Source organism: Oncorhynchus masou, chromosome 32, assembly GCF_036934945.1.
Source record: "Oncorhynchus masou masou isolate Uvic2021 chromosome 32, UVic_Omas_1.1, whole genome shotgun sequence".
In the NCBI taxonomy this organism is placed as follows: domain Eukaryota; kingdom Metazoa; phylum Chordata; class Actinopteri; order Salmoniformes; family Salmonidae; genus Oncorhynchus; species Oncorhynchus masou.
In genome coordinates, this window is record NC_088243.1 from 58,484,003 (window position 1) to 58,511,563 (window position 27,561).

Genomic DNA, 27,561 nt, shown 5'->3' on the forward strand with positions numbered 1-27,561 from the left:
TCTTCGAAAGCCATGTGAATAAACTGACCATTTCGAATCCCACCATACCTTATCCGCTGTGCAATCCGGTTTCCAAGCTGTTCACGGGTGCACCTCAACCACGCTCAAGGTACTAAACAATATCATAACCGCCATCGATAAAAGACATTACTGTGCAGCCGTCTTCATCGACCTGGCCAAGGTTTTTGACTCTGTCAATCACCATATTCTTATCGGCAGACTCAACAGCCTTGGTTTCTCAAATGACTGCCTCGCCTGGTTCACCAACTACTTATCAGAGTTCAGTGTGTCAAATCAGAGGGCCTGTTGTCCGAAACTCTGGCAGTCTTTATGGGGGTACCACAGGGTTAAATTCTCAGGCCGACTCTTTTCTCTGTATATATCAATGATGTCACTCTTGCTGCGGGTGATTCCTTGATCCACCTCTACGCAGACGACACCATTCTGTATACTTCTGGCCCTTCTTTGGACACTTTGTTAACAAACCAAATGAGCTTTAATGCCATAAAACACTCCTTCCGTGGCCTCCAACTGCTCTTAAGTGCTAGTAAAACTAAACGCATGCTCTTCAACTGATCGCTGCCCGCACCCGCCCACCCGACTAGCATCACTACTTTGAACCGTTCTGAATATGTGGACAACTCCAAATACCTAGGTGTTTGGCTAGACTGTAAACTCTCCTTCCAGACTCATATTAAGCATCACTAATCCAAAATTAAATCTAGAATTGGCTTCCTATTTTGCAACAAAGCCTCCTTCACTCACTCTGCCAAACATACCCTCATAAAACTGACTATCCTACCGATCCTTGACTTCAGTGATGTCATTCACAAAATAGCCTCCCACACTCTACTCAGCAAACAGGATGCAGTCTATCACAGTGCCATCTGTTTTGTCACCAAATACCACCCACCCCATATACCACCCACCACTGCAACCTGTATGCTCTCGTTGCCAGACCCACTGGCTCCAGGTCATCTATAAGTCTTTGCTAAGTAAAGCTCCACCTTATCTCAGCTCACTGGTCACCATAACAACACCCACGCGTAGCACGCGCTTCAGAAGGTATATCTCACCGGTCTTCCCCAAAGCCAAAACCTATTTTGGAAGCCTTTCTTCCAGTTCTCTGCTGCCAATGACTGGAACTAATTGCAAAAATCGCTGAAGTTGGAGACATATCTCCCTCACTAACTTTAAGCATCAGCTATCTGAGCAGCTTACCGATCGCTGCAAATAGCCCATCCAACTACCTACCTCATCCCTATATTGTTTTTATTTACTTTTTTTTGCTCTTTTGCACACCAGTATTTCTACTTGCACATCATCATCTGCACATCTATCGCTCCTGTGTTAATTTGCTAAATTGTAATTACTTCGTTACGATGGCCTATTTATTGCCTTACCTCCTTACTCGATTTGCACACACTATATATAGATGTTTCTATTGTGTTATTACTGTACATTTGTTTATCCCATGTGTAACTCTGTGTTTTTTGTCGCACTGTTTTGCTTTCTCTTGGCCAGGTCGCAGTTGTAAATGAGAACTTGTTCCCAACTGGCCTACCTGGTTAAATAAAATGTAAGAATTCCTAAAAAACATACACCTCTAACAGAAACTTATCTCCTATATTTGGTGTGTGTGTGTGTGTGTGTGTGTGTTCAAAGTGAGCCTTTTGTCCCACGTCCCGCAACCCAAAAAATCATGTCCGCATTTTATCAAAAGATTCTAACACCACTAATTTACAAAAAAGGTAGATTTGTTCTGTATTTGTTAGGCATTCAGCGGAGAGGAAGAGGCAAATTTGTCCAAAATAAGCCCATAGAAACGCAAGCTTTTCGCCTGCCTTCCCAACTTTGGGACGACAACTACCCATTTTTAGGACGGAGACATGAGCATCTCGTCACTATATACGGATCTCTGTTTACAGTCTCGTTGTTCTTTTGACAAGATATATATCATAAGAATGTGCCACTGATGATGTTAATCACTTCTCCAATGGTTGTTGAAATCTGATATTCTGTGGAGTGCAAGGCGAGATGTGATTGGTATGACATTGGCCTACAACATTCCAGCTCAATTTGGAGGACAGTTAAAAAAAACATGCTTCTGACGAAGAGCTACAAAAGTAAATAAATAGCCTTATTAGACTGAAAGTATATATATATATATAAGGTGATTAAACTGACGCGGTACAGCCCCAAAAACCATCTCGCCAAATCGTCCCTTTGTCCTGCATTTGGGTATTTTAAATGTGTCATCCTAAATGGAAGACATAGCACACGTGTCCTAAGATTCTCCTGCATCTAGATTTGTGGGATTAGTTGGCAGTATGGCAGGAACAGCTGTCATGCTTTGGGCTATAAAGGTTATAGGATCTCAATACAGATGCCCTTGGTATACAGGAAGACAATACCCTCACCTTCATCATCCTCATTAGCATACAGAGGGGGCTAAATGAATGGGTCTCATCATCATCCGTTTATGAAAGGAACGTGTCATGGTTTCTTGTTAGCATTGCCAAGTGGGAGATATGTGTTTACTCTCATGTACTGTGTTCCTACTGTAGGTGCTGGTTTAGAACTAATTAATTCAGATGTTATTCACTCTAAGGGTAGAGGACAGAAGCATTCTCTCCGTTAAATAGTGTGTTTAATGTGTCTGCTTACGAGAGAGAGAGACAGGAAGAGAGAGAGAGTGTGTGTGAGACGACAGTAACCAGATCAGTGTGGTAGCCTTCACCCTCCCCTTCAGTAGAAATGAACACCAGCTAAGCATAAGCTCAGCTCACATACTTCTGGCCTGAGGTTTGAAAGACCCAGTCACCTATAAAACATTACAGACTCAAGTAGACCATATCTCTCTCTCTCTCTCTCTCTCTCACACACACACACACACACACACACACACACACACACACACACACACACACACACACACACACGAGTGCTTGGGACTACGAGGTTCCAGTGCCGGTGGCAGAACAAATCAGCTGGCCTTTGATTTCCATAGGCGGGGCACGTTTTTGCAACGGGACCTCCTATGTGTGCACTTGCTTGCATTTAGATTTGTTTTTATGGGTGTAATAGCAAAGACCATAGGCTGCTCATGAGTTTCAAGTTTGGGGAAGCTTGCAATTTACCATTTCTACCAATATGTTTGCCAGTTTATGATTATTTTGATATACGCATTTCCGTGGAACAGTTTCATTTCAATAATTACATTTTAGTTTCTCAAAATCATTGTCATGTGGTTAATCATACAAGTCGGAAGTAAAATGATACAGGTCTAAAAGTTACAAATCAACTATGGCAAGAGCACTACCCTCTGCCATATGGACACATTAATAATCTGGGACCCATTGGCGGCTAAAGAAATGAGAGCATAGACCTCAGAGATAGCCTATTGGCCAATGCAGCAGTAGGCCTATAACTTCCATCATCAACTAAGTCAAATACATAGACCTAAAGCTGACAAATAAAAACAGTAGAAAATATCCTGATACAAATTCGAGTTCCACAATGTCTCCACTCCGCCTGTCTTCCTCTCTTTCTATCTGTTTTGACTTGAGCTATTGCTAGTGAAGTGCAACAGTGTATTAAATCATCCCTGGGTCCGGCCTGAAGCTGTAGCTGGCGAACTGGCATCGTTGTATTAACTAGCCTATTTCGGACCCTCAGAGTTTCTTGGGCCAGTGAGCTCAGGACAGGCAACTGTTTTATTATGATGTTTCCACTGGATATGTAGGATCATCAGATCATGATATTTTGCTCCTTCACACCCAGGCTTGGTTATTATCGAGGCCAGGAGTGTTGGAAAGATTTTTTAAACGCTGAGGAACTATCATTCGCAATGGATATTCAAAAAACAGAATTTGTTGACTTTTGTGAGGTGAACAAAAAATGACTGAGAAGCTTAGCTAACAGGTTATGCGCACACTGCCTATAAAATGAGGTGGAAACTGAGCTTCCAAATGTATGACTACTAGAGACACATATTTCCCTCAGATTACACAGATGCACAAACCCAATTTTAATAAACTCCCATATCTACTGTGGTTCTAAATCAATAGCTGTTTAGTGGTCTGAAAATGTTGGAAACATACATTTGCTTGACCATGCTCTAGGTCATATAACTGTCTGTTACTATACAGTTGAAGTCGGAAGTTTACATACACTTAGGTTGGAGTCATTAAAACTTGTTTTTCAACCACTCCACACATTTCTTGTTAACAAACTATAGTTTTGGCAAGTCGGTTAGGACATCTACTTTGTGCATGACACATGTCATTTGTCCAACAATTGTTTACAGACATTTACATTATTTCACGGATAATTCCCTGTATCACAATTCCAGTGGGTCAAAAGTTAACATGCACTCAGTCGACTGTGCCTTTAAACAGCTTGGAAAATTCCAGAAAATTATGTCATGGCTTTAGAAGCTTCTGAGAGGATAATTGACGCAATTTGAGTCAATTGGAGGTGTACCTGTGGATGTATTTCAAGGCCTACCTTCAAACTCACTGCCTATTTGCTTGACATCATGGGAAAATCAAAAGAAATCAGCCAAGACCTCAGGAAAAAGATTTGTAGACCTCCACAAGTCTGGTTCATCCTTGGGAGCAATTTCCAAACGCCTGAAGGTACCACGTTCATCTGTACAAACAATAGTACGCAAGTATAAACACCGTGGGACCACGCAGCCGTCATACCGCTCAGGAAGGAGACGCATTCTGTCTCCTAGAGATGAACATACTTTGGTGTGAAAAGTGCAAATCAATCCCAGAACAACGACAAAGGACCTTGTGAAGATGCTGGAGGAAACAGGTACAAAAGTATCTATATCCACAGCAAAACGAGTCCTATATCGACATAACCTGGAAGGACTCTCAGCAAGGAAGAAGCCACTGCTCAAAAACCGCCATAAAAAATCCAGACTACGGTTTGCAACGGCACATGGGGACAAAGATTGTACTTTTTGGAGAAATGTCCTCTGGTCTGATGAAACAAAAATAAAACTGTTTGGCCATAATGACCATTGTTTTGATTGAAGGATAAAGGGGAAGGTTTGCAAGCTGAAGAACACCATCCCAACCGTGAAGCACGGGGGTTGGCAGCATCATTTTGTAGGGGTGCATTGCAGGAGAGACTGGTGCACTTCACAAAATAGATGACATCCTGAGGATGGAAAATTATGTGGATGTATTGAAGCAACATCTCAAGACCTCAGTCAGGAAGTTAAAGCTTGGTTGCAAATGGGTCTTCCAAATGCACAATGACCCCAAGCATACTTCCAAAGTTGTGGCAAAATGGCTTACGTACAACAAAGTCAAGGTATTGGAGTGGCCATCACAAAGCCCTGACCTCAATCCCATAGAAAATTTGTGGGCAGAACTGAAAAAGCGTGTGCGAGCAAGGAGGCCTACAAACCTGACTCAGTTACACCAGCTCTGTCAGGAGGAATGGGCCAAAATTCACCCAATTTATTGTGGGAAGCTTGTGGAAGACTACCCGAAACGTTTGACCCAAGTTAAACAATCTAAAAGCAATGCTACCAAATACTAATTGAGTGCATGTAAACTTCTGTCCCACTGGGAATGTGATGAAAGAAATAAAAGCTGAAATAAATCATTCTGACATTTCACATTCTTAAAATAAAGTGGTGATCCTAACTGACCTAAGACAGGGGATTAAATGTTTTTGGCTAAGGTGTATGTAAACTTCCGACTTCAACTGTATGTGCAATATCCTTTGTGGACTTCATTGGACAGAGGTTGCTATCCTGTTTTGTGTTAAAAGAAATGTGTGGTTGAATTTATTCTGCCACTGAGTCTTAATGTCTCGGGCCTTTAGGCCTCTATGTCATGGTGCAATTATCACACAGTGATTGGTGAACATTTGATCTCAATCACTTTTATGGGAACAGCGTGAGATTTTTTGGGGACTATTCAGTTTACCATCCTAAAATCTCAGAAGAAATTAGGTGGTGTTATTGATGTTACAGCAACGTTATATTATGCTAATATCTGGTTATGTTTTGTGGAATACTAATGAATCATTGTGTGATCTTCCAAGACACTGATTTAGCTTGGATCTAACTTTACTCAACAACACCATTGTGAGAGGTACAGCACTAGCCTACACCTGCTGCACCGAACAAGCAATTGAAGCGCAATTAGACTGTACTATTGTTGCCTTGCACAACATTTGGTGATGCAGAAACGAGGGACCACAAGTAAGGCCGTTTTATGAAAATCTGGGAATATTTGGCCAAGGAAACATTTCTGTTTGGTCTCGGGGAATGTAAAATAGTTAAGACTTTTCAAACACGATTGAGTTTGAGTGAAGTAGCAGCAAAGATGTTGAATGAGAAACTACCACATCCTTATGATATATATGTTTTCATTCGCGAAACTTGACCGCAAGAGACAGGTTGGTTGTCTGACTGAAATATGGGACAAATCGAACTTTTTTCTAAATGAGTGGTGTTTGAATTCGTTGATATAATGCGGGACATGTTTGTTTGCTTTTCGGACAAAGGGACAAAATGCGGGATTGTCCGCAAAATCCGGGACATGTGATCACCCTAAATAGGACCACTGGGAGAGGGGTGTCTGCTCCCAGGGAATTTCCATCCATGTACTGTTAGTGATGCCAATAAAGCCAAGCCATTTCGATCTTTGTTACTGGAATTGTGCTCTTGATATAAAATATGGTTATCCTTATGTCATTGGCAACTCACAGTTTGATAAGGTACAACGTCTGTGGTTCTAATGTATCAGCAATATTATTTACCTGTGTTATTCCTTTGTAGTAACAGTTGCAGGCTTAAGGAGGGTGAGTAAGGATACAAGTACTGTATTTACTTTTGGCTTAGTGTGACTCATCTTGTTGCAATCTCTCTCAGCAAACGATATTCATTACCAAAGAAGGAGGTGAGCATGCACTGGGGAATACTTAGCATACATATGGATAATATAGATGACATATAAATGTCACGTCAAACATCACCATCCTAAATACATTTTCTAGACAGCACAAGACATCCTCCTCTGAATGCAATTAAATCGATATATGTAATGAAAATAGCTGAGGCTACGCTAAGAGTTGCACGCCATACTAAAACATTGCAAACTTATATTGCGATTGCTTGATTCATATGCCTGATCTCAAGGAGCAGCCTGTTGTTAAGCAAAAGCTCTTTCTTGATGCTTTTGAATTCTACAGTATTGCTTCCATTACATCCAGTACTAACCAGTGAGAAGTTGAGATCCTAACAGCTACATCTTATAAATTCCTGGATGAGGTCATTGTTGATATTAACATAGAGGTTTGGATCATATCCTGCTGTGTTTTTTTTTTCGTTTGAGCTCCACTTGCTTTTAAGGAGCGTCAACGGCGCGTCTGGTACCTCGGCTAAAAACTTACTGTTGGACGCATCACTGTGGAGAGAGGAGGGTGCATATTTTACGCTTGGAGATAGGTGAGTGAAATTACATTTTTGAGAATTAAAAAACAACTCCAAACCTAGTAATATTCGTTTTTAGTTTTGGGATAAAGTTTATCTTTGACTGGGAAAATTCCAGCGGACCAGACTGTTTATGCGAAAAAGTTCAACTTTTGTGTTATATATTTCTTTACTCCCCTTTATGTCTATGACATGAGTAAATGTTTCAATCACATTTTTTGTGTTTTTGTTCAGTTCTTACTTTGGGTCCGAGCAATAACAAAAAATGGACACAAGGTGCATGTGCATTTGGGCACATTGAATATTGGTGTACATAATTAAATTCCACGTAGTTGGCACCAGTAGCTTTAAAGAGGTCTGATAAGGAAGGCTGGAATTTTAATAGTCAGTGATATGAAGTAAAGTCCCATCCCTGGAAGCATGTGATGTTTTTATTCTTAGTGCATTTTAGCCTATTGGCAATTATTCATCTCAAGTATATATTTTTAAGAAGCTGTTGCTGTACATTTTGTGGACTGAAAATGTATAGATTTTCAGATCAAACCAAAGATCTGTGAGTGTCTATATGCATATGGTTATTGTGTGGCTTCGTAAATTACTGAAGCCAGTTTTAATGGTTTAAAATGAGCAGTTTGGTACATGTACTAGTGCTTATAATGTCAAGTTTTATAGTTTACTGACATATGCAAAAATAACTAACTGAAAACCATTTTATTTACATTTTGTGTTCTGTACACTGATGATGTCATCTATTCAATCAAACCCTGAAACCGGCCTTCTGGCATAAGTCAAAAGCAGCATTTGTCTTCCTCAAGCAAAATATTGTGTACAATGGGACTCACAAAAAAACTGTACTGTATATAATGTTGTTTTGGACATATCCAATAGTCAAAATGTGGTATCCAGTATTAACTGAATAGGGCCCTGGCCCCATGTCTACATCAACAGTGCTCAACAATACCATAATAACAGTAGCCTACCTCCCACCAGTGGGTTATTCAAGGTCAGCCCAAAAACCCTTTACAAAACACACAGTGCAATAGGTTGCCCGTAGCCCTGCTACACTTTACTGGTTAATCTAGCTGCCAAGCCAAATGTATGATGTCATTTTCTCCCAGCAGCAGCTTCAGAACACCTGGGGAGGCCCCTCCTCCTCTAGTGTGACTGGCTCTCATTGTGCCAATGACATCACCATTTTAGGCAATAAAAGACCAAACTATTTTTTGTTTGGATTGGGTTCAGTGCCCATAGCTTTTCATAATATGGTACATTAATTATATGGTACTTTACAGCACACTCCTTGTCTCTAACCAGACTGATTGATTCAGTCCTGTTTCAGTCCATGTGAGCACTTGTGCCGTCGTGAAGAATGTGTTCATGCAAAGTTTAATCTGATCAACCAGTCATATAGTGAAATATCAGCCTGGCTCACCAGCAGCAGCAGGACCCAATGTTTGCAGACATAATGCCCATTGGAACACATTGTGACATTGATTATGTTAGATCAGAGGACTCAGCTACTGGAGGGCCTTGTGTTTCCTGTATGGTCCACATCAGTCCCAGGGACACCTGGCCTTCTGCTCAAGAAGACAGCCTCTGGAGCATCAGTGTCCTCTGTTTACTCTCACTGTGTGTGTGTGTAGGCTTGCGCCTGAGTGTACTTGTTGGTTAAGGGGCTTTTAAGTAAGCATTTCACTGTTGTATTCAGCGTGACAAATCAAATTTGATGTGTGTGTAGATGAGTGGAGCATATGAAATAATGATACAGCACACTCACTAGCCTTTCAGCTGACTGCTGGGTAGATCCTAATTAGGCAATGTAGTGTGTCTGACTGACCGGCTGGCTGTTTTTTTTTATTTTACCTTTATTTAACCAGGCAAGTCAGTTAAGAACATATTCTTATTTTCAATGACGGCCTGGGGACAATGGGTTAACTGCCTGTTCAGGGGCAGAACAACATATTTGTACCTTGTCAGCTCGGGGGTTTGAACTCGCAATCTTCCGGTTACTAGTCCAACACTCTAACCACTAGGCTACTATGCCGCCCCTGTGAGGCAAGCAACATTGTCTCCAGTGGAGGCAGAACTGTACCTCCCTGCCTTACACATTTTAGATTTAGGTCATTTATCCAGAGCGACTTACAAGAGCAATTGGGGGTAAGTGCCTTGCTCAAGGGCACATCGACAGATTTTGGGGATTCAAACCAGCGACCTTTCAGTTACTGGCCCAATGCTCTTAACTGCTAGGGTACCTACCACTCATCTCCACATCCTTCTTGTGTTGTTGTGACACACACACACACACACACACACACACACACAGAGAGAGAGAGAGAGAGAGAGAGAGAGAGAGAGAGAGAGAGAGAGAGAGAGAGAGAGAGAGAGAGAGAGAGAGAGAGAGAGAGAGAGAGAGAGAGAGAGAGAGAGAGAGAGAGAGAGAGAGAGAGAGAGAGAGAGAGAGAGAGAGAGAGAGAGAGAGAGAGAGAGAGAGAGAGAGAGAGAGAGAGAGAGAGAGAGAGAGAGAGAGAGAGAGAGAGAGAGAGAGAGAGAGAGAGAGAGAGAGAGAGAGAGAGAGAGAGAGAGAGAGAGAGAGAGAGAGAGAGAGAGAGAGCTCATAACCCCCTCCGGGACCCTCTTTCCAATTGGCAGATGTACTGTGTGACTCTCCAAATGACTATGAATGTAACCATATTTTGCAACTTGGGGCTCACCACTTTTCAAGGGCGGTCGGCGGGCTTATAGGGAGGGATGAAGTGAGTGTGTCTTTCTTTTAAGAGCTCTTTCCATCGTCCTACTTGACATATACTGGGGATAGACCCCTCAATCTATCTTTATAAACAGAGCAGACTGGGCTATTGGAGCAGTTTACTTTTGGAGAGATTCAGAGAGCTGTGAGTCATGCAGAAGAAATGGGAGCTTGAAGTGTTGGCCGGCCCACTGTGAAATCCTTATCAGTGTGTGTGTGTGTGTGTGTGTGTGTGTGTGTGTGTGTGTGTGTGTGTGTGTGTGTGTGTGTGTGTGTGTGTGTGTGTGTGGAGCTCAATGTCATGGAAGGGGGGGGGTGAATGGAAAAACACATATCCCCCCACACCCCCTCTTGTTTGGAAACACTGCTGCTCTCGATTGACACATAGGACCGAGAATAAATGTGTGGTTGTGTACGGGGTAGTAACCTTTGTGTGCAAGTGTGACGTGGATATCATGTTTTGTATCCGGTTGCGAGATGAGGATGTGGGCATATGATCACGTCAGACTTGTTGACAAAATGGCTCCTTGTGTCCACTCATATATTTGACCCAGGTTTGTCTCCACCTTCACCTCTGTTGTTGCTAGGGAACATGTGTTGATATAGTTCTGTGTCACTGTGTCTGTGTCACTGTGTCTGTGTGTGGTGGTGAGTCAGTAATACAATAGTTCTCCCCCTGAGATTAGGCGGCCTTATCACCGCCCTTACCACTGACCAGGACCAGGAACGGATGGTGACAGAGTCACAACAGAACTCAGAGAGACAGACAGACGGAACATTCTGAGAAATTACCCGTTGGATAGACTGTCCTTTTGTTTCTGTCGGTGCTATTTCAACCGTTCATTAACTAATTTATCCCGATTAGAGGCTGACATTTTTTGCCAGAGAGGTGGTCATTGAGAATGTGTTATTTAAGCAATAAGGCCCGATAGGGTGTGTTATATGGCCAACATACCACGGCCCAGGGCTGTTCTTAGGCAACACACAACACGGAGTGCCTGGATACAGCCCTTAACCGTGGTATATTGGCCATATACCACAAACACAGAGGTGCCTTATTGCTATTATAAACTGGTTACCAAAGTAATTAGAGCAGTAAAAATACATGTTGTCATACACGTGGTATACAGTCTGATATAACACGGCTGTCAGCCAATCAGCATTCAGGGCTTGAACCACCCAATTTATAATGACAACTTAAACACAGTCACACAAGATGAATAATGCATGTTGCCAGTGGACATCAGTGTTTCTGTAACACATGGTAAGGGATCATTTGTGCTGTAGGGTAGGTTATCGACAGATCTATGAACTGTGATAAAACCACAGACAATGTACCAGTGATATAGCTGTCTCACAGGGCTATGGGGATCTTAGGTTGTGTCTGTACACACTGTACACTAGGCTGTACAGTAGAAGGGGGGTTGGCATGTTCTAATGACCCAATCAGGACCTACTCCTGCATCTGGTCAGGAAGTCCACTCCAGACTTCCTATTTTTTCCTACCTCTAATCCCACTGGTAACATGTGCAATACGACTCTGTCTGGTTAGATATGATGCACAGAGGTTTTCAAATGATGTCATGATCTACTACCACCACCACTACTACTGAACGGCTGCCAGGTTATCCTCTGAACAGTTCTTTTAATCTCTGCCAGGGAGCATAAAGACTGAGAACAATAGCGTTTCATGCAGTGGAGTGCTAGGAAGCATTGAGCGACAGGAAATCTACGGTGCAGAGAGTGTAGAGTCCCGATATCTGTGTCCCGGTTGGATAGGTAGATACACTGTGACATGGACACAGTAGATTAGAAAGACAGAGAACTGAATGTAGTCAACATATTCTCCTACAGTATGTCACATGTATTGTCAACATTTGAACACTTCGGTGTGTATGGCTATTGGCTAACTAACTCCTATCAGTTTCCATCTTTAGTTTGGAAAAGGTATTTGTGGCTTTTGTGTGGTTTGTTGTTGCTGATGGAGCCAGGGTGAGTGTGTGGTGCTATTTCCGTCCTGTTTAAAGGCAGTACCTAAGGGACTGGCAGGCGGGCATGCATTCCTCTGCCGTTGTCTACTAGGAGAATAGACACAGTCTCAATAGAAGTACCCGCAAATGAGCCTGTCACACCGCTGTCAGCATTCCAAACACGCATGTGTACAGGGACATGCACGGACACATGCGCAGACGCACGCATGTTCACACACACACACACACACACACATGCACAAACACACAGATTTATATTGTCAACACACCAACTGCCTGTTACAGAGGGAGTGGGAGATGGAGGGAGAGAAGAGAGGGATATTGAGAAAGGATAAAGAAAAAGAACAACTGAGGGAGACCGTACAAGGGAGAAAGGGACAGAAATGACAATAATGGGGGGGATGAGTGTACTAAACAGAGGACAGGAGACAGGGCTCTTACTCAGGGGACTTAAAAGGGCCATCTGTGATTGCCACATCAATTTGTGGATTTTTAAATGTATTATATATGATTTATACATGCCTCATGAGCTTACCTCACCTGTCCTACCCCATCAAAACCCAAAATATAAGCGTTTCTCTGTTTGTAAACAATGTAAAGGTAAACAAACACTGAATAGACTTCAAATATGGCTATTCAGTGAAATCAAAATATATTGATTTCATGCATGGTCAGCTCTTGCGTCCATAGCTCGGTATATGAATTTGAGTGGTGACATTTTTCCAAACCCATCCCTTAGCTTTTTATTAAAACAGTTGCAGGGACTCGCTGACCTACAGATGGCCCCATTACGTGGTGTGTTGTGGTGTCCATGATACCCACCTGATCATACATGTTACTCTGTGGGTTTAGTTTAACTGAGGGACAGGTGATTTAATCCGACAGGTAACAAAAGAACAAATAATAAGTTCAAACCTCAGTAATGGGAGAACACACAAGCCTCCACTACTTTGTACTCTCTCCACAGGATCGGTTGTCTTCTGGCTTATTCTCCTGGTTGACATGGATTTCATCCCAAATGGCACCCTATTCCCTATATAGTGCACTGCTTTTGACCATTGTCCATGGGGCTCTAGTCAAGTGTAGTGCACTGCGCAGGAGATAGGATGCCATTTGGGAGAAACACAGGGAGAAGGGCTGAGGCATAGTAGACTCATTAGGGCAAGTAAACAATGGGGATCATGGGTCTTTACTCGGGTCATTGACTTGATGATGTCTTGATTATTTAATCCCGTTCCCGTCATTACCTCCCATACTTTCCTGTTCATTTTGTGTGTGTGTGTGTGTGTGTGTGTGTGTGTGTGTGTGTGTGTGTGTGTGTGTGTGTGTGTGTGTGTGTGTGTGTGTGTGTGTGTGTGTGTGTGTGTGTGTGTGTGTGTGTGTGTGTGTGTGTGTGTGTGTGTGTGTGTGTGTGTGTGTCTAGAACCACATTTATGTGAGGCATTATGAGGTCCCTGGCAATTCCCAGCGCTAATATTAACATGGCATAAGTCGTGGCAAAATATGTAGAATTGCAGGAAATTCGCTTTTAAGCTGCAGCAATCTCTCTCCACCCCATGACAAAGTGGATAGCATTGCAGGAAATTAGCTGTTAAACTGATTTTCTTTTCTCTCTTCCCCATGGCAAAATGAGTAGAATTTAATAAAATTTGTTATAAAATGTATTTTTAAAACTTAGATTTTTTTCTCCACCTTGAAGACAGGCCAGGAAAAGGTTTTGCCCGAGAGGTGCCCCAACCAAATCTCACTAGGGCAAGCCCTGGCTACTGGTATAATGCATTTAGTTAAGAGAGTTAAGTAGTTTAACTGCACAAATATATTGATTGCACAAATCCGTTGTCTGCATGTGTGGGTCTGGATGTGGGTACGCAGACCCGCGAGCCACATGATGCGGTCCCTCATGATGAGTTCATATTTTTTGTGTCCCCCATCAAAGTGGCCCATCCCGGCTCTATGGTGTATAGTTCCTTTTGAGTTACAAAATAAATCCCTCTTACTGTGAACAGCTTCGCTCCTTTCAAGGAAATATTTTCACTGAGAGACACCAAGGTCACAGAGAGGTATTCAACATTGGAAAAAAAGTGTTTGAAAATGTCTCTCTTTTTTTTCTCCTTTGGATCTTAAATGCATCTTGTGTTTGTGCCTTGAAGAACGTTGTCTGGGAGCACTTCAGAGCATAGTTTCTAGAACACATAATCGGGTTATGTAAATACAGACACACACAAACGCACGCAGAGACACACACGCAGACGCAACATGCACACATACGCACGCACAGACAGACACACACACGCTCTAAGTGTTGATGGTAATATAAACAGCGTTACTAAACAAACTAACCATAAATTATGGCTTGATTAATACACTGCACAATGTCTTTCAGCACATTCACTGAGTAATGATATCAGCTTGCTGGTCGGTTGCAGTGTTGCACTCACTCTCTCAGCCACTGTCTCAATGTTAATATAATGTATATATTATATATAAAAATAACATAGGGGGCAGGGGGGGTATCTGTTGCCTCTGATGTCCCAACCATGGTATTGGCTTTCTCTGTCCATCTCCCCCCCAACACTCTATTCTTCTGATACATATCCTAAAATGGAATGGATAGTTCATGGTTGGGTTTGGGTGTGGGGTTAGGGGGTGAGGGGGCGGCTGTGGGCGTCAGGCTGTGGGTCAGAGGGGGTGTATATATAACCCATACCATGGTGGGGTGTGTGGTCTTCTCCTTTCTCCCTGTGTGGATGCTACTCTCTCCTCCGGTCCTTTGATTTGTCTTTCTCCTCTCCTTACCTCTCTTACCTGGACCTAAACATGGCTTACAGACTTTCAGGTAGCTAAAGAAATTGGCTGATGTAGTGTGGGGTTGCATTGTGATGGATGCTTGTCTTGTTTGGTCAAAGACACTGGCTGGTAGGTTGTGGAAAGTTTCTCTTGGGCCTTGGCTAAAAATATGGGTTTGTTTGGTGCGTCAGAATGGACATTTTGTGAGGAACCACTACTCTGGAGTTCATTATCTAATTATTGCATTTTTGGTGGAAAGGAAGCTTAGGCCTTATGACACCACAGAGGGAGCAGAGGTCCCTCGAGTAAGTTGGAAAACAATATCTGGAGAAAAGTGATGGTTTGACCAGCTGGATTGATGCATCTTTATCGTGGAAATGAAATCCTTGGGACAGCATCATTTAGGCTGTAAGTAGTGGATCAAATATGATTCACTCAATATTTTTTTATTGGGTACATTTCAAGTCAGACAGAGATATCACATGGTAGATACTATACATTCAGTGCCTTCAGAAAGTACTCAGACCTCAGTGCTACAAAGTAGTATTAAAATGTTTTTAATTGTCTTTTTTTTTGCAACAATCTACATAAAATACTTTATAACGTCAAAGTGGAAGAAAAAAATGTAACTAATATATCTTGATTAGATAAGAATTCACCCCCCTAAGTCAATACATGTTAGAATCACCTTTAGCAGCGATTACAGCTGTGAGTCTTTTGGGGTCTCTAAGCGCTTTACACATCTAGGATTGTGCAATATTTGCCCATTTATTATTTCTAAGCTCTGTCAAGTTGGTTGTTGATCATTGCTAGACAGCCATTTTCAAGTCTTGCCAGAGATTTAAGCAGATTTAAGTCAAAACAAGGCCACCCAGGAACATTCAAGGTTGTCTTGGTTAGAAACTGTAGACTTGACCTTGTGTTTTAGGGTTATTGTCCTGCTTAAAAGTGAATTAATCTCAGAGTCTGTTGGAAATCAGACTGAACCAGGTTTTCCTCTAGGATTTGACTTGTTCTAAGCTAGATTCAGTTTATTTTTATCCTGCATTTCTTTCTGATGACAAGCATACTCATAACTCCCAAGTGGCGCATTGGTCAAGGCACTGCATCACAGTGCTAGAGGTGTCTCTACAGACCCTGGTTTGATTCCAGGTTGTATCATAACCGGGCGTGATTGGGAGTCCCATCCAGGTTAGGGTTTGGCCGTCATTGTAAATAAGAACTTAGTTAAATAACATTTACAAAATAACAATGCAGCCACCTCCATACTTGATTATTTGTGGAGTGGTACCCAGTGATGTGTTGGGTTGCATTTGCCCCAAACACTGTATTCAGAACAAAAAGTGAATTCCTTTGCCTCATTTTCTTTTTGCATTATTACTTTAGTACCTTGTTGCAAACAGGATGCATGTTTTGGAATATTTTGTATTCTGTACAGGCTTCCTTATTTTCACTCTGTCATGCAGGTTAGTATTGTGGAGTAACTACAATGTTATTGATCCGTCCTCAGTTTTCTCCTATCACGGCCATAATTCTCTGCAATCGTTTTAAAATCATCATTGGCCTCATGGTGAAATCCCTGAGCATTTTCTCTTCCTCTCTGGCAACTGCATTAGGAAGGACGCCTATATCTTTGTATTGTCTGTGTGTATTGATACAACATCCAATGCCCAATTAATAACTTCACCGTCCATGCTCAAAGGGATATCATTTAATTTTGAATTTTTAACCAATCTATCATTTGGTGCCCTTCTTTCTGAGGCATTGAATCTGTTTGAATCTGTCCATGAAATTTGCTACTCAACTGAGGGACAGTACAGATAATTGTATGTGTGAGGTACAGAGATGAGGTAGTTATTCAAAAATCATGTTAACCACTATTATTGCACACAGAGTCCATGCAACTTGTGCGATTTGTTAAGCAAATGTTTACTCCTGAACTTGTTTAGGCTTGTCATAACAAAAGGGGTTGAATACTTATTGACTCAATATATTTCTGCTTTTCATTTGTTTATTTAATTTGTACAAATTTCAAAAATCAAAATTCCACTTTGACATTATGGGGTATTATGTTTAGATCAATTTAATACATTTTATATCCAGGCTGTCACGCAACAAAATGTGGAAAAAGGTCAAGGGGTGTGAATACTTTCTGAAGGCACTGTAGCAGTTGATCTTACCTCCATAACCCTCTCTCTGGGGTCTGTTTGGCTTTGATCTGCCATCAGTAAGCCATCCGTGATCAATGCTAATGAGAGCCAGGCTCTGTGAGGCTATCCCTGGCATCCTGGTTCACCACTCACCGTGCTCTTACTCTGACCTTTCCACTGTAAAGTGTTTCTCCCACCCCAGGGACCAAAGTGGTGTACTCCAACCCCTCCTACAAAGAGTGCTGGTGCATACCATGGCTGTTTCTGTGGAAGCAGCTGTGTGATTGGCAGTAGCTGAAAGGCTTAGCGTTTAATCACAGTGCTCTTTTATTAGGCACATCTAGACCCACAATGGTCACGGTGGCACAGTGGCATCCACAGTGTCCTCAAAAGTCAATCATCTGACTTTGTGGGCCTAGGTGTCCCTGACATACAGGCACAGTGCTTACACACTCAGAATGGAATGCATGGTTAACTCAGTTTGAGATGGATTTGGGCTTCTGAGACTGTGATACCTTGATACCCTACTGCCTCTAATTGAGCCATTGATCCGGTCCTGCCAATTGGATTCTATTGACCTTATCCCGACTGGCTCGTACCACTGAGATAAGAATGGGGATGACTCACCGGTGGCTCTGTATATAGGGGCTCAAGCCAGGCTGCCTCCTTTATCCCTCTGGCACAGTGAAGACGGGCCTCTCTTTCCCCTCTTGTACGAATCTATCCACATATCACAGCAGCTCTAACTCATCCCGTTCAGTTCACCACACTCACTGTTGACCACATCCCCAGGCCACTCGAAGAGCACCAATTGTCACTCATCAATATTTGCAGTGTTCCCACGGCTACCAGGATATATTGTCATTCCATCATTAGTATTTCCCCCCATTGCTCTCATTGTATTAAAAAGGTTTAAGATACTTGAGCGCTCACAATAATATCACATCTGTTGTCTCATTAATCAGAGATATTTTCGTGAAGACGGGTTGGTTGTTTAGCAACAAAACCAACACATGCACAACTATGGGGCAAAACAGACAGGGTTGGCTTAGATTGTTGACAACATGTAAATTGTATTTTGTCTCCAATGTTTATTGAAAATATAAATACATTTGCACAATCAGCACTTGTCTCTCAAATAAGGAGATGATTGTGGACTACAGGAAAAGGAGGACCGAGCACGCCCCCATTCTCATCTATGGGGCTGCATTGGAGCAGGTTGAGAGCTTCTAATTCCTTGGCGTCTTCATCACTAACAAACTAACATGGTCCAAGCACAGCAAGACAGCCGTGAAGAGGGCACGACAACACCTATTCCCCCTCAGGAGACTGAAAATATTTGGCATGGGTCCTCAGATCCTCAAAAAGTTATACAGCTGCACCATCAAGAGCATCCTGATGGGTTGCATCACTGTCTGGTATGGCAACTGCTCGGCCTCCGACCACAAGGCACTACAGAGGGTAGTGCGTACGGCCCAGTATTGGGGCCAAGCTTCCTGCCATCCATGACTTCTATACCAGGCGGTGTCAGAGGAAGGCCCTAAAAATTGTCAAAGACTCCAGCCACCCTAGTCATAGACTGTTCTCTCTGCTACTGCACGGCAAGCGGTACCGGAGCGCCAAGTCTGGGTCCAAGAGGCTTCTTTAATAACTCTACCTACATGTACATATTACCTCAATTACCTCGACTAACCAGTGCCCCCTCACATTGACTATGTACCGGTACCCCTGGTATATAGCCTCGCTAGTTGACTGCTATTTTGGATGCAGTAATTGCAGAATAACTGCAGTGTACTGCAGTTACACTGCCCTCTAATTGCATTTATACTACAAAATTACTGCAGTAAAAAAAGTGTTATTTTGGATGCAGTATTTGCAGCATACTGCACTCTAATGATGTAATAAGGCACGAGGGGGTGTGGTATATGGCCAATAAACCACGGTTAAGGGATGTTCTTAGGCAAGGCGCAACCCCCGAGGTGCCTTATTGCTATTATAAAAACTGGTTACCAAAGTAATTAGAGCAGTAAAAATACATGTTTTGTCATACCCGTGGTATACGGTCTGATATACCATGGCTGTCAGCCAATCAGTATTCAGGGCTTGAAACACCAAGTTTATAACTACAGTTATATTGCAGTGTACTGCAGTTATACTGCACTCTGACTGCAATATTTTTCCTAAGGGCGGTGTTGTGGAGTAGTGAACTACATGTAGTTCAACTAGTAATTTAACTCATTTCTGCAGTAGCTTGGTGGTAGTTGAACTAAATAAAATCTAGGTAGTGTTTTCACTAGTTAATTGCTTACTACTGGAACTACAAACTACTTTTAATGCAAAAAGCAGAGAAAATATGGGTGAAGTGGGCAACAATTTACATTCTATAAACATATGACCCCAAAGGGCTCGGTCTTGCAATTTGTATTCTATGACATTTCAGATCTACATATGATAATCTTTCACGAAGTAGTTTGTATGTAGTGAACTACTTTTTCAAGGTAACTTTAGTTAAGTAAACTATATGTTTCTTAAGGGTAGCTGTAGTTTAGCTTAACCTTCTTCCGTTGTGAAATAATTGGTAGCATGGTAACCTATATTTTCAGAGTACCTTCTCCAGCACTGTTGGTCTTATCCTGACGGATGATCTGCCTGTGCTGCCCATTGTGAATGGAATGTTAATGAGAGGAGCAGAGGACAGTTTTGTTCACAGCCAATGAAATGATGCTGCCAAAAAGAAGACAACGACAGAGAGGTTGGATGGGATGTGATGGACTGAATGAGCCAGGCACTCTAAAAATATGACTTTAACTTTCCAACAAAGTCTGATAAAGTCAGCCAACCCCCGCAGGGCCGAGTTAGACACAGAGTGATGACTACATGCTAAAGCTCTGTTCACAGCCAGACATCTGTGGGTCATTTTGAGGCAGCCATTTTCCACACACTTCCCTCAGACGTTTGGCATGCCGGTGCTAAGCCCCTTGCCTGGTTGGGTCTGATTTGAGGACAGAACTTGTACTGGGATGCCAGCTTGAACATGTATTTTTCTTAGCTTGGATGATGGATAGGTTTTGTGTGTCTGGGTGCCTGCTAGACAGGGCCATGTTTTGTCAACATGACAGTGTGTGTTAATGGCAATGGTGGAAACAGTACCCAATTGTCATACCTTAATAGAAAATGACTCAAGTAAAAGTCACCCAGTAAAATACTACTTGAGTAAAAGTCTAAAAGTATTTGGTTTTAAATATACTTAAGTATCAAAAGTATAAATCATTTAAAATCCCCTATATTAAGCAAACCAGACAGCATTTTCTTATTTTTATTTACGGCTAGCCAGGGGCACACTCCAACACTCAAGCATAATTTACAAACTAAGCATTTGTGTTTATCGAGTCTGCCAGATCAGAGGCAGTAGGGATGAGCAGGGATGTTCTCTTGATAAGTGCATGAATTTGAACATTTCCTGCCCTGCTAGCCATTCAACATGTAACGAGTACTTTTGGATGTCAGGGAAAATGTATAAAAAGTACATTATTTTCTTTAGGAATGTAGTGAAGTAAAAGTAGTCAAAAATATAAAGAGTAAAGTAAAGTAGATACCACTGGTTAGTGGCAGTGTGAGGATGTTGAGGGCCCGGAGTCATTTATTCAGGTCTGGCTGCAGGCATTGTAGATGGCTGAGGAACAAGTTTCAAGTTCAAGCTTTAATGACATGTGCACAAGTAACACTTTTCTTTTGGGTACTACATGATTCCATGTGTGTAATTTCATAGTTTTGACGTCTTCACTATTATTCTACAATGTAGAAAATAGTAAAAATAAAGAAAAACCCTGGAATGAGTAGGTGTGTCCAAACTTTTGACTGGTACTGTATACATGACTTGTTCCCCAAGGTAAATGTGATTGTTGTTTGTGTTTGTACAGGGCCGAGGAGCTACTCGACTTCCACCATGACTGAACGCTTTGACTGTTACTATTGCCGTGACAACCTCCATGGGAAGAAGTATGTGATGAAGGATGAGAAGCACGTGTGTACAAAGTGCTTCGACAAGCTCTGTGCCAACACATGCGCCGAATGCCGTCGCCCCATTGGGGCTGATGCCAAGGTGGGTATTGTGTATGTCCCTGTGAGTGTACCCTTAAATGTGTGTTCATAAAGCTGATTGGCTTCAGTTCATATGTCCAGATTAAGGCCAGTGTTACATATCTGTGCCCGTATCCACAAAACCTTTCAGAGTAGGAGTGCTGATATTAGATCAATTTAGCCTTTTAGATAATAATGAATATGATTATATGGACAGGTGGCGACCTGATCCTTTGGCAGCCGCCTCCACATCATAACAGTCACAGATACTTACTTGTGTTATAGACACTATCATTGCTAACGAACCCTGACATATTATACCATTCACATTGTTACACCATGACTTGTCTACCCCAAGGTGTTAGTTTTGGCTGTCAGTCCCTTCATGGTATGCTGCACTCAAATTCACGTAATCTGCACTAATGCTTTCCAGAAGGACATACTCTTTTTTTCTAACACCTCTGAATACCATTGCCAACAAATGGTTGGGGAAAGTACCTTAGTTTGATGAGGTGTGTAGGAAGCCCATGTGAATGAATGCATCTCAGGCCTTTCCCTCCCTCCTCCCTGTCCAGGAGCTGAACCATAAGAACCGTCACTGGCACGAGGACTGCTTCCGCTGTGCCAAGTGCTACAAGCCCCTGGCTAACGAGCCCTTCGGCGCCAGGGACGACGGCAAGATCATGTGTGGCACGTGTGGCTCCCGCGAGGATGGCAACCGGTGCCAGGCCTGCTACAAGGTGGTCATGCCAGGTGGGCTTAACCATACCCATAATACACTTCTTTCTTAAGTGACCTAGCAGTGTGCACATGGCTGCTGTTTACATTTGTTATTCTTGTGAAGCCCAGGGCAAATTCCGATACTATGTGTGTGAGTAAATTCACTCTGAAGTGCTAGAGTGGGCCCTGGGCGTTCGTAAATTCAGAGCGTTGTCAGATGGTGCGTTTGTAAATTCAGAGCGTTCAGAACGCACATTGGACGCTCTGGCCGAGGCGTAGGGTTGATCGGAGTGTTCTGACCTCACACTCAAGCTATCGTGCTAGCTACTTTCAGACCCAAATGAGAGAACATCTCACTTACCACTTTACTCGCCCTAGCATAGCTGGTTAGACTGTTTATGTTATCTAGAGTGTTGGTGACTAACTGAGCTGCTGGCAACAAATGAATTACATATGTTTTTTTCCGACGCTTACTGATACCGGTCATATTCAACAGGTGTTGGGCATTCGTAAATTAATCCGTTATTCTGCACTCTGGGACACTCAGACCAGAGTACTCTGAAATCTGAGTAGATAGACAGTGAGTTTACGAACTCACCCACTGTGTGAAACAAGCGTCTGTTTTCTAATCTATTACATCTTTGACTGCCAGGCACCCAGAATGTGGAGTATAAGAACAAGGTGTGGCATGAGGAGTGCTTCACCTGCTTCGAGTGCAAGCAACCAATCCGCTCGCAGAGTTTCCTGAACAAGGGCGACGACATATTCTGCGGCCCGTGCCACGAGAAGAAATTTGCCAAGAAATGCTTCCACTGCAAGCAGGTGCATAAGACCTGCCCCTTCACACACCCACAAACAGAACAAAATCGGTCATTCTGTTGTGAATTTTGTTTCAGTATTTCCTGCCATGTTAGTGTAATTATAGCATTCTTATACTCAAGTATACCAACAGAAGGTACAAGTTAAAAGGAAATGCTTTGTTATTCATACAGAATAAGTACATGGTCTTCCAATGCAACTAACATGGTGTTTTTCTCCCCTCAGCCCATCACCTCAGGTGGTATAAGCTACCAGGACCAGCCCTGGCACTCAGAGTGCTTTGTGTGTCGTACATGCCGTAAGGGCCTGGCCGGAACGCGCTTCACCTCCCATGAGGAGCATGTCTACTGTGTGGACTGCTACAAGACCTCCGTGGCCAAGCAGTGCAACGGCTGCAAGAATCCCATCACAGGTCAGACACCCACACTTTACATGAACATTTATTGTAGGGACTTTTTATAATAAATGAAGGATTTCATTTAAATAAGATGTTATGCCTGTAAACTGGTTAGAATATATCCGGCCCATTACTATGCTGCACATACCATCTCCCATAATACAGGGTTTGGCCATGGGACCAACGTGGTGAACTACGAGGGTCACTCCTGGCACGAGTACTGCTTCAATTGCAAGAAATGCTCCCTCTCCCTGGCCAACAAGCGCTTCGTCATCAACGGAGAGGACATCTACTGCCCTGACTGTGCTAAGAAGCTGTGAGCATAGCCAGCAACGTGCCCTGTCTCATTCATGTTGGGGGCAGAACATAAACAGGATAAGCCAGCTAACTCCAATTAAGTGGCCAATCAAGGTTTAAAAGAGAAAGTATGTATTAGGTTAAATCACCTGAATGAAATCTAACAGCAGTTGAATATGAATCACTGTTTTCTGTCATTGTTGAATACTAACACACCAAGTGGTTTGTTTTTCTTGGCCTACAATATGTAATACTAACAAGCTTGGGTCAAATTCAGAACTCTGCATAATCATTGGGGAATGCCCTTTTCAGTTCCTTACTGGAACAGTAATAATGGCTGTTACATGCTTCCTGAATCATATACTAGCTAAATAATCAGTCATGGTGTCTCTGAAGTGATGTGTTTGAAGAGCTGTTGACAGTTTTGCATATAGTGCTTCAATAATCAGTATGGACAAACTAGGTCTTTGTAGGTATCAAAGTGTTATGCTCAGAGTCTAAATCATGTACTCAGCTTTTTGAAGTGAAGTTTAGGATGTGAATGCACATTATTGCTCAATAAAGGTAAGCGCCAAAATTGTGTTTATTTCCCTCTGCTCGACAGAAATGAAACCCCTCTTATTTTGCAAAACTTTATTTAACAGTTCATATCCTCAGTACATTTTAGATATATTTACAAATATAATTTGTGGACAGGGCTTGGGTTAGGGTCTGAAAAGCCTCCAGAAACCAATTCATATTCACTGTAGCCCTGGTCAGGTAGAATGATTGTCATGGCCAAGGTAAGGACATGTGACGCGTTTTATTAATTATTATAGCAATCTAAGGCACCATTCTAGCCTACCGTCATGAGATCGCTAAGAACAGTTAGCTCCGTATTCAAGCCCACCAATGCAGAAAGGAATTCAAATAAGTGTCCAAGTCCTGTTTATTGGTAATATATCAGGACTGCCATGTATTGGCGGTGTCTGACTGGATGTGCCACTGCTATTACCTAAGCACATGTAGCGCTGACCACGGAACCACCATGGGTTTCATATTGAACATGTCTACGGCAATACCCTGCACTTTGAATAGATTCATGTTTGTCAAGTCAAGGAGGGAAGTTCATAAAAAGCCTGGATGGGAAGAGACAGGGGAGGAGAGAGAAAATGTATTTCCTTCAAGAATACCAAACCCCCCCTCAGGACTATACAGTGAAGTCACCCCAATCTACAAATGTAATTCATTTCAGAAAGCTTTTCAACCCTTTTAAAAAGTGGAAAACCTCCCAGTGCAAAGCGTATCATATTGTGATGAATAATAAAAAGGTTTGCACATGAAAACTAAAAACAGTTTCCCCTCTGACAGAGATGCATGTTAAACGATTAAGGGCTTGTTTGTTTAGTCAAAGTTACATTCTCTAAGCCTATAAGTCAAAGCTAAGCTCATTGCCCTCCAACTAGACATAATGTATAATATAAAGCCATTTCAGAGAAACCTTCTGGTTTATTAGCACAACAATCAGCCAACAGGCTTATTATGAGGCAAAAAAATAAGGTCCCCAAACCTCTGTTTGGACAATTCAAGCATAGGGAATTAAAGCTTCTCAATACAGCTTTTAAAAAAATAAACGCACAAGACTGACCAAATCACATTGTTCCCGTCTCCATCCTTCAGTGGTAGACTCAGTCACACTGCTGTTACAGAGGTGTGGGGCGCAGTGGTCAGAGTCCATGTGAACTTTTCTATTGCAACCTTCAAAAACACCATCCCTGCAACCTTTCACACCATGTTAAAAAGCCCTGAAACATTCTCCCACTCCTCAGTCCACCCCTCAGTTGGGAACAAATGCAATTGTCTGAGGTGGTTGGGGGATGAAAAGCAGAACCATTCAGAGCATCACAAAAATGCCTTCAATCAACATACACACCCATGTTCTCGCAACAGTATGGGGATCCCATGTGTTGTCCCCTAGGGCTTGTAGAGTACTAGAGAAGAGGGTTTCCTATTAGCGCCCAGGGTAACTCCCCACCCCCAAACAAACCTAACTCGATTCCACACAAACCCTTAGCCCCTATCCTTTTGCACTTGAGGTGATCTGCAAGTACTTGCTAGGTATAAGCAATATAAGTGTCACCTTGTAGAATTGGTTCCAGATTGCTTACACCGATCCAATCTAGTGTCTAGAGGGTAGGGACTAGGGCTTGACTTGGAACAGTGCGTAGGGCAACAGCACTGACTACCCTGCCAAAGGGCATGAGTCAAACAGAACCCAAACTAAAATACAGTAACAGATGAGACAATTAACATCCATTCCCACTACACCACCCCGCCCACATCGGCCTAACACTGATTATATACACACACACACACGGTACAATAACACTTAAATATGGAAATATATTTTCATATAAACAGACAGCCAAATTATACATTATAAAAATAATTGAAATGTTTGTTTTTTTGCCAGGAGAGAGAAAGTATAAAAGCATTAGCTAGTGTGTTTTGGAGATCATATGGCCTTAGTCGAGAAGCAATAGAATTAGCTACACAGACTGCGTACATCTACTGCCGGTTCAAAACTGCTCTGAGATGCCTGACAGAACTGTTGTTTCAGCCCTATACTTTGGGCATTGTAAGTGAGAACTTCAAACCTTTCAAGTTCAGTTTCTGGACTAGTACTGTACCCACACCCCCCCCCCTTCAGAGAAAACTCTGAAGCAATTCTAAAATGAAGCTGATGGACCTTGTCTGACTGCAATTAACCAACATACACAAGTTAATCCGTTATGGGCTATAGTCATTCATATGTTAAGAGTATAGATTCATGCAGTCATTGCCGGGGGTCAAGTTATACCTCAGCGGTCAGGGTGCAATTAAATTAGAATTTGATACGAGTTAGCTAACAATTAAGTCTATATGCACATACATGTAAAAACATAACGACATGTCAAAATATTTTTAGGATAAACCTAAAGACCAGGAACTGAAAATTAACAGCAACAGTTAAACTTCACTGAACAAATATTCACAAAATCACCAGCGTTTTGGGGAATTCCTACAGCCTTCAGTTTGTAAAGACAACGCAATAGTCAAGGGTAATTTCATAAAACAATCAGTTTGATTTGTAGACATAAGTGCCCCCTAGTGGACCTAAGAAGAGTAGACGTGAGGGAGGTGGGAGAAGGCGAGGGAGGTGGAGGGGCTCTGACCAGCCCTTCAGGGCACAGGGAGAGGGGTAAACCATAGAAGAATAGGGTCTAGAGAGTTAAGGCTGGATCTATGGATGCTGGGAAAAGCAGCCTGCCAGACAAATCCAGAATTCTAGGTCAGAGTACAATTTGGGTAGGATGGGATTACAGTTATATAGTGCTGTTCACGGCTTGGGCACACAGTAGGTCCTAACCGGTTTGTGTAAGTGCTCCCTCAGTCTATTCACTGGAGACGCCCCCTTTAGGCAGACCCTGAGACTACAGTACCCAGCCCACTCCCCACCAATCAAAATGTGTTTGATCACATCTCAGCGGGGACTCAGGTTTCCTGACATGAGAAGTAGTGAAGTCTTAACCATCATATAGCCAAGTGCACGTGCACCCTGGAATATTCTCAAACCAGAGTAAACCCCCCAAAAAATAGATATGAGATAAGTAATTACATATTACAAAGCCCAAATTTATAAATTACGTCCCCTGCCCCACCACCTACAAAACTTCAAGTGTGAACAAAAAAAATAAAAAAAGAACCAAGTGAAATGGTAAGTATGGGAGGATAAAGATGAGACCTTAAAGCGAGCACATTGAAGGAAAATTGAGATTTTCCCTGAAGCATCGTTTCTGTGTTGTATTTTTAATGTCGTTTTTTTGTGTGTTGGGGGTGCAAAGCTAGCGTTCTGGATGTGTCCCCCATGCTCTTCCTCTGGCTGAGGTGGTTCAGACAAGAAGGCTGGGAGGGTGTGTGTGTATGTGGGTAAGTGTGTGTGTGTGTGGGGGGGGGGTCAGCTGGACAGGAACTCCAGGAGTGCAATATTAACAGGCCTCTGAAGGGAGAGCTGCAGCCTCACATCTCTACAGAGAGAGAAAGAGGGATCACAAATATGCAACTGATTATAGAATATCCAGAAAGCTATT

General features: G+C 42.5%; 2 protein-coding genes across 10 annotated transcripts in view; one reads left to right on the plus strand and one right to left on the minus strand.

Annotated features, from left to right (window-relative positions):
* Positions 1-7,370: 7,370 nt before the first annotated feature.
* On the plus strand, positions 7,371-25,188 carry LOC135526320 (four and a half LIM domains protein 1-like). 2 transcript variants are annotated; one of them, XM_064954597.1, is made up of 6 exons: positions 7,371-7,480; positions 21,060-21,241; positions 21,795-21,972; positions 22,592-22,761; positions 22,984-23,170; positions 23,321-25,188. In XM_064954597.1, exons 2-6 carry the CDS (start codon positions 21,086-21,088, stop codon positions 23,473-23,475), a joined length of 846 nt encoding a protein of 281 aa, XP_064810669.1. In that variant the 5' UTR covers positions 7,371-7,480; positions 21,060-21,085; the 3' UTR covers positions 23,476-25,188. The 2 variants fall into 2 exon arrangements, with proteins under 2 accessions (XP_064810669.1, XP_064810668.1); XM_064954596.1 differs by lacking the exon at positions 7,371-7,480 and adding an exon at positions 14,939-15,038.
* The window catches only part of LOC135526318 (MAP7 domain-containing protein 2-like), a 37,270-nt gene continuing 33,779 nt past the window's right edge, over positions 24,071-27,561 (minus strand). For all 8 annotated transcript variants that reach the window (XM_064954589.1, XM_064954594.1, XM_064954592.1 and 5 more), the window contains one exon: positions 24,071-27,498. In XM_064954589.1, the coding sequence (XP_064810661.1) occupies positions 27,491-27,498 (8 nt within the window). In that variant the 3' untranslated portion in view covers positions 24,071-27,490. The remainder of the gene's footprint in view (positions 27,499-27,561) is intronic.